The following is a 12,070-nucleotide window of genomic DNA, read 5'->3' as shown; positions in this document are numbered from 1 at the left end:
TAAATTCAGCTTGGCCTTACATAACCTCTGAAAGAATTTGTACATTAATTTAATTCCCAAGTCACCAGATCCCATATTTTATTACAGGAACTTTAAAATAAGATTATTTTTTTAAAATGAGAGGTATAACTTGCTTTACATTATAAAGAAAAGAATACCCAGACCTTGTACAATGGAATATCTGAAGGAGGAGGTCTTGGACCACCCTCCAAAAATGCTGGTGGCAAAAAGAAGTCTCAAGTTATTTCCTAAAAGTTGAATTTGGCAGTAACATGCTCATGTTAAAACACAGCACTTCCATATTGGAATTCTGTGAGCTCTTATAAATATGAGAATGTTTCTATGTACTTCAGCATAAAGTCAAGAAATTGACAGGAACCAAGGGCAAGATGTGGAGACTGTAGGAGATGGAAGCCTAACCAGTGCCTCCTTACAGGAAACCCATTATTTGTGACTGTCTGGACTGGACTGCAGCGCCTCTTGACTCCACTAATGTTCATCAAGCCTTTTTATAAGGCTTATATAAGGCTCATAACATGGAGCCAAATTCCACTCTCTTTACAGGGGGAAAATACAAACTCTGCCTGAACATCCAAGGAAACTGCCGTTTGGAGCAACCCTCCAAAACACAACCAGAGGTGTTATTTCCATCACTGAAGTCTTCATTTCTGCAAGTAAACTTTGGCAGAATTAACTAATTCAGGAACTGAACCCAGAGCTTTCTTTTGAAATTTGTATCTTTTTCTAGTGTCTTCTTCTAATTTATTATTTAAAACACTGAAGTCCTATCAAATCCAAGCCTTTCTGTATGTCTTAATGACAATTTAAGATAGTGGAAGAAAACAATGAAACAACAATGTTTAGGGTTTGTTTTTTTTTACCTGAAAAGCTGAGAAGTTTAGATGTGACAATATGGCGTAGCTGAAAGGAAAATCATCCAAATATCACACTGGCACACAATGGTCCTTAGAAGAACCCTTGCTGTTAACAGTGTCTCCAAAAATACTGTTCCAATTGATAGGAAATTACTCAACTTTACCCCACTATTGTTACCAGTTATTATTAAGTAAAAGTAAATATAGCACAGCAAACCTGTGAAATACTTTACAGCAGTGAACACAACTCAGCTGAGATGGGGTTTCTGCCTTAACATAACATTTTGGATCTTAATGGCTTTTCCTCACATCATATGTGCAAAACTCCAGCTAGAACTGCCCCGATTGCAGAGTCGTCATTAAAACCAATTACACGGGAAGGCTCTGGAGCATCTCTGCTAGGGTAAAACCTTACTGAAACAGCGTGTTTGTCAGGCTCACACCTGTTGGGTTTTTCAAGCAAGGCAGACACCCTGGTTCAGAAGCCAGCACGGTGGCCCCCCCTTTGCCACCGGACCACTCTACCCACAAGACATCAATGTGATGGATGGCGAAGCAATGGTGTTTATTGCAGGAGAATTTGACCTTTTATAACCTAGGGTCATTGTGTTACTCCCATCTGCTTACATCACAGTTAGGTGCTATTGGCTAATTGCAGGGGGGCCTTGCTATCCGAACAGAGAGGGGTGGGTTACTAGCTTTCCGTTACATCCCGATATCTTCCACAGCGCAAGGCCTTAACTACAACACACACCATTACCCAGCCTTCACCAGCCCTGCCCAGGGGCTGAGCAGCGCTGTGGCCGTACCTTGAGGTCCCTGTGCACGATGCCCATGCGGTGCAGGTAGTACACAGCGTCCAGGACCTGCCGGATCAGGGTGCTGGCGTCCTTCTCCGTGTAGAACCCCTTCTCAACAATGCGGTCAAAGAGCTCTCCGCCAGACACTCTGGAAAACGGGAAGCAGAAGCGAGAGGATGTGCTTGGTAATGCTCTTTCTGCATCATTAAAGGATGGCCAAGGCCATGCACTAGACACGGGCAGCCAGAGCAGATCTGCCTGCAGCCCTGGGGCCCCTGCACTGTCCCAAGGAGGGCCACGAGGATGGTGAAGGGTCTGGAGGGGGAAGCTGTATGCGTAGGGGCTGAGGTCACTTGGTCTGGTCAGCCTGGAGGAGACTGAGGGGAGACCTCATTGTGCTCTTCAACATCCTCATGAGGGGCAGTGGAGGGGCAGGCACTGGTCTCTTTACTGGTGACCACTGACAGGACCCAAAGGAATGGCCTGAAGCTGAGTCAGGGGAGGTATCAGGAAAAACTTATTCCAGAGAGTGGTTGAGCACTGGAACAGCACTCAGCACTGGAACTCCCCAGGGAACTGGTCACAGCACTAAGTCTGTCTGAGTTCAAAATCATTTCGACGATGCTCTCAGGCACAGGGTGTCATTGGGGTGTCCTGTGCAGGGCCAGCTGGACTCAATGATCCTGATGGGTCCCTTCTAATTCAGTATATTTTATAGTTCTATTAATTGAGTTTTTCTCCAAGGACCGGTCAGGCTAGAATGGAAAATAAAATCCATCACACCTCAGGGAGTGGTCAAAGACTCACTAGCACTTGCAGAGGGAATCAATTCTACCCCAGCAAGAGCCAGGGGAGCAGACCCTGCCTTCCATGCTGTCCCACCCTAAATAGCTTTGCATAGGCAGTTCCATCTGCTGATGCTGGCACACTCAGGCTGTAAAGCTCCCACCTTTTATGATCCCTTAAGGCTCACTTTTCACTCCACTGACCAAAGCTCAGGGTTTGCCCCAGGGAAATGGTCCCATTCTTTCCCCACTAGCAAGGGAACTGCATTCACGAGTTGCTGCCACTACCTATAGAGCATTAGCTTATTAAAGGAGCCTGCACCTCTGACAATTTAAAATGCTCTCAGAGGTCCCATCCTTTACTCACATATGTATGTTCATTTATTTGCAGTGACAAGCTCTTTAGGCAGTGCACAGCCTCTGCCTGGCACTGGTAGGAGACAGTTATTGATGAGGAACACAGATTATCAGTGCAATTAATCACCAGGTGACACAAATGAGGAAAGGATTCCACAACTCAAAGAGGCAAGAAAATAAAACCTTTACATCCCACTATTTAATGTCTGCTGTCTTGCACTTTTTCCCTGCCTTGCTAGAAATAACACGTTCTGAACCCAATCTTAAATAAAGAATGGCACATTAAAACTCCCTGGAGGAGTATCTGAGAAAACAAAAGAGGAAAGAAACGTCTGAGCTATTGAAATAATAAAACTGTCAGCAAAAAACTGCCCTACTAGGGTAAATAAAAGATTTCCATTTTAGCAAGCAAAACCTATTAAAAAATAAAATGTATGCAATATGTTTCTTCAGCAAGTTGCACCACTTAGCATATCATAAATAGCACAATAAAACTTTCTTTAAAAACAAACCTAATAAAGGGAAAATAACAAATGATTACAGTCATTAAATGCATATGGACTGAGAGCTGGCCATTATACGAACACTAGGTAATTCAGCCACTCCAGGCAATAATCTACTTGAATAATAACATGAAGTCACTTCCTAGGGAAGTTTGGAGCCTGAATGGAAGAGAATGCTACCACTAAAAATGAACACATTCAGCTTAGAAAATAAAAAGCAACCTTGGAAGAAAAAGAAAGAAACCAGATAATCCTTCTATTAAGTGCTAGGCAAACAAAACAAACAGCTTACTAACGTACCGGCACTAAATTGAAACTGCAGGAAAGGTGAAGTTCACCCTGGGTCTGAAGTCCACCAGCAGCCTGAATTAAATCCCCTTCTCTCCTAGTTTCTCAAAACAGGAGTTGTATTTCCCACATATACATATTTTTATACACATATGTGTGAATACACAGTGTTGCTCCAAACCCCTCTTGGCCCCACACCCACTGCCCAGCCCATCCTGTGTCCTGCCACAGGAGAACACTGAAGACAGATACAATTTTATTGAATATGGCTCCTATTAGCTGACTGTCTTTTTATATTTCCCTTGCAGTACCTTTGTTTCCTGTGGATTGATTGCACTGAAAATTGATCCACACAGTAATTAATATCACTGAATACAGCACATTGCCCATGAAAATGCAGCGTGTGCTGTTTTGTAGTTTCATAAAGTTACTTTTGTTACATTCAAGCAACAGACTGCTGTAGTAGATACTAATTTACAATTCCTTTCCTGCACAAGGAAACTCTCCTTCAATCTTTGCAGAGTATATTTCCACAAAATATTTTTTGCTAAATTTACAGAATTTCCCTCCATGCCAGCTCATTCCCCATCCCCCTTAAGCCCCATTCTTTAACTGAAAGCTTTTCTTAGTCAGATTTAGTCCAGTGGATCTACTGTACCCAGGCTCAATCTGTTTATAATTTCATTTCAACACACGGAAAATATTTGCAACCTCTTAAATGATGCACTGCAAACCAGAGCTTAATCCAAGCACTCAGGAGGAGCAGCCCTTACATTTGCAGGCACTTGCTTACTGAGATTGTTGACAGGTACATGCAGAGAGCCAAGGTCTCGTGCTCCTATTTATTAGGGTGGTGACTCCGTGTTATGGTGCATTACACATCTGTGCTCACCTCCAGTCTCCCTGCTGTGAGCAAGGCTCCTGGCTGAGGTCCACCTCCCCAGGAAACTCTTCAACTCAGCACCCAAGGCCATGGCTGCTTTGCATATGGAGCCCATGTCCTTATGGCTTTTCTCCTCTGAGATGGGGTTAACCCTAATGTCACTGGGAATGCTGCTCCCTGCACGGCGCCCAAGGGCTGTCAGAAGTCACGGCTGTTACAGGAGCAAACCAGCAAAGGCAGCTGGGGGAGACCATCTGAGCTCCAAACTCATGGTGGAGATGTAGCCTGTTTGCTGGTCTTGATCCCAGCCCCCTCTACCCTGCTGAGATGGGACTTGGCATCTGTTCTGAGCAGACCTGGGCATTCACAAAGTGTTATTGCAATTTGTTCCAGTCTTTAATACTCTGGAATAATTATTTTCTTTTTAATGGCACCATCCAGCTTTGCCCTCTCTATGGTAATTTTGAGGCAGAATTAAAACTGCAGGCAGTAAAAGCAGAATTAGGTCTTTGTTTTAAAGGAATTTAAGACAGACTTTTCTGTCCAGAAAGAGAGAGTAGGAGGGGTTTCTCAGTGAAAATTAGAGGACTTCTCCTGTCCTGCAGCTGGCACTGGCTCACAGAGCTGAACACACAAGCAGCAAAAGGAACCCTTTTCCCCTGATGATATCCATCTTGGTTCCCAGCAAAGAAAAAAATCCAAGGACAGCTAGCCAAGTTCAGGTACTTGAAAAGCATTTAACTCTGGAGCAGCTCAAGAGTCACACTGTGATCCAGAGTAGCAACAGCTCTGCCCAGGGACTCAGAGCTGGGCAAAACTCAGCAAAGCAGCCACAACTGCTTCTTCTGTAGGGATGTGACTGCTGGGACTGCCTGGAGGGAACGCGTGTGGCTCCAACCCTTGGTCCTTGCTCAGCCATCGAGAAGTGGCTTTCCCCTGGTTCTCCAAGCAGCACTTGGGAAAAGCCCAGCACTTGGAGAAGGAGCTGAGCCAAGTGTCCCCATGGCACATGGACACCCCAGCATGTGCCTTGCCTGCCTCCAGCAACAGGAAACAATTTCAAAACAATGACCAGAAGAACAATTTACTTTAGAATGAAAAAACCGCAACCAAACTCAGCTGTAAATATGAATAGTTCAGCTTCTACTATATCTTTTACCCAAGGCTACATGCTTTTAGTACATATTACTGACTAGCCACATGAAAAAGGCCAGAACAAACCTTGAGGTGAAAGGAAATAGGATTTGAGACGAGGCCTCACCAGTGCCCAGTACAGGGGGAGCTCACTGCCCTGGTCCTGCTGGTCACACTGTTGCTTGTACAGGCCAGGATGTAATTCCATTAACACCCAGTTTGAATAGGGATAGTAAAACCCAATCACATGATAATATGATAATAGGACCATATGATAAAAGAGATATTATCTGCAATTCCACTGGGGAAACATAGATTGCACTCAGGGTTTCCTGAGATAAAAGCTTCCAGATCTAGTGTTTCATTAAGGAGACTTCTTGTATCAATCATGCAGATGATACAAATCTTTCAGAGGACTTACCCTGGTGATGGAGTTTGTAATAAATTCCTATATTTATATTTATAATCTTCTATTTTCCTGACAGGGTTTGGGGGTTTTGCTTCTTGTTTCTTCCCAGTTTGATGTTTAAATGCAGAACTAAACCTCTAGCACAAGCTGCCACACAGAGTGGCTCAGTTTAGGACAGGTTTCAAACAACTTTGAAAATACTAGTGGTTTTGTACATGGACAAGCTGCCTTGTTAACTGTGCTCTCAATGTGTACACTGTTGGCTGAACACCGTGCACAGACATTAAAAAAGGACCCTGAAAGACCTTGCAATGCTCATTAGAGGCAAAGGAGAGGTCAGTCTAACAGTGTCCTTGTAATTACTCAGGCTCTGTTCAAGGATTGGTGTCAGTCCTTCACACTACAGTTTCCATATTTGTGCAATTTCTAATTTACAGATATAACTTGAGAGAGATGAGGACTCATATCAGCATTACTATTACTCCTTCCCTTTACATGAACCCATTTCACCATCAGTTCTTCAGGAAAGAACCAAACTGGCAAACAAAAAGAGAACAGCCCATGCTGCAGGTAAAGAGTAAAGGCATTATCAAGCTCTTTCCAAAGCATCTGATTCCTCTGCAGCACCATCAGGAAAGCAGAATGTGAAAAGCTTCAAAGAAGTACTTTGATGAAAAATGAGAACCAAGCTAAAACTCCCTTGTAATTTAAGACCCCTGAACTCATAAACAGAAAACAAGAGCCCATCTCTCTGAATTTCTGGTGTTTTTGCCAGCAGAGTGAAACCTGCACCGCACATTGCAGGTCACGGTACCAGATACCTGCCAGACTGCCACCACAGTGGGGCTGCCTGGTGGGGGATGTGCCTACATATGTTAGCCTTCAGGTGAATAAATACATGAATAAAAGAACAAATAAACAATGTAATTAAAAATAAGTTAGTCATATTAATGTATTCATATTACCCTTTCTTTCTCTTGGTGGGACTGTGTGAGCATACAGATAAATCCTCTCATTTCTTCACCCCTGCATCCCCCGCTGGGTTCCACTAAGGAACCTTTCTGCTTGTTTTAGGAGCTTGAAAAATAACACCCTTTGAAATATCACTTTGACTTCTTTGCCATTTGGCAAAACATTGATGCTTTTCTGCCTCTTTTGTACTACAGGCTGGAATTGCTCTGGATCATTTACTGCTTGACAGTTTAATTGCTTTTTATCAGGAGTCTTATTGATGAACTCATCAGTGGTGGATTTACATGAAGGATTCTAGCAAAGCTATTCAGAGCTCGTTGGCTTTTCCCTCCAGAAGGGTGTTAAGTTCACCTGATGCTTCCGTGAAGTTCAAGCCATGATCCATCCTTCATTGGACAAGTCACCAAAGAACCATACATCACTCTGGGTTAGAAGAACCACCCTGCAAAGGCAGACACATCCCTAGGGATTCACTAATACTGCTTAAACTTGCACATTAGGGATGCCGAACAAAAAGAGGACTGATTTCAGAAACTGGAGCAGAAGGCCTCCCAAGACAGTATGAAAAGTTAAACATGAGCACTACCCTAAAATTGTGAGCAGCTTATTGATCAGAAGTTATACATTCGCAGTTTCCTACAATATAAATCAGAAACAGCACAGAACTCAGCATGAAGCTGAAGTGTGATGGGAGATAAAGACTGAAGGGACTATTCCTGAGTAGTTCTGCCTTTGAGTATTACATTTCTCTAATGAAGGAATTCTTATTAACACAAACACTTCCATTTTTATAATGTATTTTGTTTTTAATGGAGGGCTTTTCTGTTTGGCTTTAAACTTCCTCTGCATTGTGAAAAATGCATGAGAACCAGAAGGCAAACCTGGCCAATGTGGTGTTTGAAAGGAAAGAGAAATTGGCCACCCTCATCTCATTGTGCAAACGAAGCAACACATAAAAGGAAAAATGAGTAAACAGATTAATAGATTTTAGACCCAGAAAGGAACATTATGATTATTTTGTCTGACCTCTTGCAAACAGAAGTACGTGATAAAAATTCTCATTGTATCAATAATCTAGGATGTTAATCAGGCAGGGACAGATATTGCCATAGAATTACTGTATGGCCTACAGAGATTTACTTTATTCAGTAAATATGTCAGAAAACTGCCCTGGCTTTCTCATTTGCAGCACATCATAAAATCTACAGCTTGAAAATGGCGAGGACTTTCCTTGTTATTGTATCTTTAAATCACCTAGCTTAAATTCTGCTGGTAACATAAATATATGCTCCAAGGCCACCAAAGAAAGCACACAGGATTAGTTTTGGGTTGTTTTTCTAGAATGCAGGTGTGTGCATGTGTCAGGGAGGGATGGGTAGATGTTAGCACCCTCTCCTTTGATACTTCTGTTCAATCATAGAATCATCCAGGCTGGAAAAGACCTTCAAGAACATCAAGTACAACCTTTGGCCAAACATCACAATGCCCACTGAAAAATATCCCAAAGTGCTACATCTACTCCCTTTTTGAGCACTATATGGGATGGCAACTCCACCACCTCACTGGGCAGCCTTTTCCAGTGCTTGACCACTCTTTGAGCAAAGAAAATTTTCCTCATCTCCAACCCAAACCTTTGCTGGTGCAACATGAGGCCATTTTGTCTTGTCCTATCAACAGTTTCCTGGGAGAAGAGACTCCCCACCTCGTTACAACCTCCTTCCAGGTTGTGTAGAGAAAATACAATGCAACATTGCCACGGTATTTATTCTGGTCTTTCAGCCCTTTCCCTACTGTGATGATGGCTGCTCCAAAGGGATGCTCCCCACCCTGAGAGGTTGTTTGGGAAACAATTGGGCAAAAATGCTGTGGCCATTTTTCTGAACCAAACTGAGCAAACTACCTAGTTTTCCCCTACATTAAAAGTTTCATGCGACATTTGCTGAGCAGCTGTAGTGAGGTTGTGCTTTGGAGAACAAACCTCTGTTTCCACTGGGGCAAGACTGTTAAGTCTCTGGAAAGCTCTGCTCAGGGATGTAATACAGTTTGGCAGTTAAAATCTTTGGAGACAGCATTTTCCTTCACAGAATCCCTACTGCAGAGATCTTTTGAGGTCCACGATTCTACCAGGTCAATGATGTCTTGTTTCTTTCAAAATTTTATTCCATTTTCAAAGATTCGACATATATTCAAAATTTCCCCTGGTCCTATTAGCTGTAAAAAGTGTGACTGAGCCAAGGGCAACCAAATGACAAAGGACATTAGGTTTTTAAGTCTTTTGTGATTACACTGTTCTAAGTGACAGCTTATGGCAGCCCTTCAAATGCCAGCAGCCCACTCCCTCGGTGCTGCCATCATTATGAGGCACAGGAAAGGAACCTGTGCTTCCACTGAAAACATCACCACACAGTCAGATCCTAAGAAATATCATAGCAAAATGTCACATTTCCAGCACTCTGCTGAGGTCTGGAAATACCATGATGGGCAGAAGATGGACACATCCTTTATTCTGCTCTTCTGAGCTCCTACAGTTTGATTGGCACCTCCACAGGAATCAGTGAATCATCCCAGGATTAGCAGGTGGATCACACTCAAGGGGGCTCCTTGGCATTTGAAAAAGGACCTGTGGAGGGTGGTGAAACACTGGCACAGGTTGCCCAGACTGGTGGTGGATGTCCCATCCCTGGAAACATTAAAGGTCACGATGGACAGGGCTCTGAGCAACCTGATGTAGTTGAAGCTGTCCCTGCTCACTGCAGGAGGGTAGGACTGGGTGACCTTTGAAGCCCCTTCCAACCCAAACTATTCCATGATTCTATGACAGAGGTTGGCCCTTCAGCCTGTTTATCTTCATGGTTCTGCATTAAATGGAAAGGCAAAGCTGAAGCTCAGAAGTGGTGACTTTTACCTGTGTCAGTCAACAGTTTGGTATCACCACATCCCTGAAAAGAGTGTATTCAACAGTGGAAATACCAGCATTTTAAAAAATGTCATAAAAAATATACAGTATGTATTAAATACCTCAAAAGCATAGTTTTAAGAGAAGAAATTGCTCACTGGTTTATTCACTTCCTTCAGTGGGATGTCAGTAAATCAGACCACTTTTGCTCGTTGTATGTATGTGTGTGTATATATATATATATATATGTATATATATATATGTATATGTGTATATATATATATATATATATATATATATATAATCTTGTTGCCTCAATCTTTTTCACTTTGCTTCTGGGAAACATAAAAGTACAGCTCTGTAGACAAACCACTGCTCAAAATACAAAAATACAAATTTTTCCAGTATCTGAGGGCTGGAACAATGTATTTCCTAACTGCTGTCTTATTTCTCCATCTCTCCATAAAATAAGCGGATAGTTAAAATCTGGAGGAGATTCCTCACCTGACAACAATTTAAAACTAGGTCATGTTTCAGCACTAATAGGTTTGGTTTATTTTCCTTTTGACTTGTTTTCCAATGGAAACCAACCTCGATGTCCTGCCAGCACTAACTAGGAAGAACAGACCTAAAAATACTGAAAACTGATGCAACCAAAAACAGATACTATAAATTAAGCAATGTATAGTAAACAATTTTGAAATACAAGGTGAATGCAGACAATTTAGGAGAATTGTCCTAAATAACGAAAAGGAGCACAGGGAAGTGCAATAAAGTCACTCTCAGCTGGAGCTTAAACAGCTCAGCTTTTCAGTGAAATACAATTAACAGAAAGCTGGGGTGGTGCGTATATTCCTCTTTCTGAGACTGAATTGTTTTCCACTTGCTTTCTCTCAAGTAAGTTTGCAGGCAAATGTCATCATAGAAACAGCCAATGTAAAGATAGTATTGACTAACACTTGTCTCAGTGCAGAGCGAGCTTTGAAGATTCTTATGTCCCCTGTATCTCACATAAATTCTACTTTTTTCAGCTTATCTGTAGGATTTACAATACTGAGTCATCCCTTTGTCCTAGAGAAATACAACCCTGGAAAATTTATTTTGAACAAAAACAAAAGGAGAAATGCTGTCAACTTATCAAGATACATTGTTGCAAATATCAACTTGCCAAGCAGTTTGTAGAAACAATAAATTGAGCGCGAAATATTAAAACCAAACAGATCAACTTAACTCTAAGTTATATAAGTATCTTTTTTTATCAAACTGTTGCAACAACTATATGTTTATATTTATATATATAAAAATATATTTAATATGTCATTATGATGCTCAACGAATTTTGAGTGTCAAGAAAGCTGCAGAGAATTGACAAAGAAAGCTTCAGAATTCCAATTGCTTATAATGAAGTATTTCTGAAGAAATGTGCAACTCAAGTACAAGGAAAAACCCATTTTATTCTATATGCACTATTTTAGAATATACAATTTCTATAAACATTGGGAAATACACACTGGAGTTGAAATATATGTTGGAGTTATCAAGGGCAATTCCCTGAAATACTCTGTGGCCATGAAAAATCAAGCAAAAAGTTTAGGAGAAAAATGAGTGCAAAACAGAAAAAAATTGTCCTCCAAAACGTTAATGGAACTCTCCCATTTTCAATACTTTTGACAAAGTTCATCTCACCAAATCTTGCAAGTCTAGACAATAAGCACCTGTGTGAGAACTATCATGCTCATTTCCTCCAGCCAGCGCAAGGAAGGGAGCACGTCTGGGGTGTGAGGAGCAGAAATGTCCATTTCTGTGTTCATTTGGACAAATCCCACCTTGATGATCTTTATGGAAAGAGTCCTCAAGATGCTTTGGCCAAAGGCACAATCAAACTTGGGGAAGTACAGAGAAGGAAAGCAAGGAGGACCAGAAAGCTTCTCTGTGAACAGAGAGCATGTGTTTTACAAAGAAAAGAGATGGCAGAGGAGAACACTCTACAGAATCATAGCTCCACAGAAACATGGGATTATTTAGGCTGGAAAAGACCTCTAAGATCACCAAGTCCAACCATTAACTCAGCACTGCCAAAGTCCACCACTAAACCGTTCATGAGAAGGATGGAGCACGGGCAAAAGAAATATAAAGAATTATTTCACACCACAGATGAGAAATGGGGG

At 41.9% G+C, this 12,070-nt stretch overlaps 1 protein-coding gene across 1 annotated transcript in view; it reads right to left on the bottom strand.

The window, feature by feature from the left end:
* Nucleotides 1-12,070, bottom strand: part of LOC131572913 (calcium/calmodulin-dependent protein kinase type 1D) — a 210,314-nt gene that overhangs the window by 40,084 nt on the left and 158,160 nt on the right. Inside the window, exon 4 of the mRNA XM_058826346.1 lies at nt 1,685-1,823. Within this exon, the coding sequence (XP_058682329.1) occupies nt 1,685-1,823 (139 nt within the window). The remainder of the gene's footprint in view (nt 1-1,684; nt 1,824-12,070) is intronic.

This window comes from Poecile atricapillus, chromosome Z (assembly GCF_030490865.1).
Source record: "Poecile atricapillus isolate bPoeAtr1 chromosome Z, bPoeAtr1.hap1, whole genome shotgun sequence".
Lineage (NCBI taxonomy): Eukaryota > Metazoa > Chordata > Aves > Passeriformes > Paridae > Poecile > Poecile atricapillus.
This window is presented reverse-complemented; position numbering and strand designations above follow the sequence as displayed.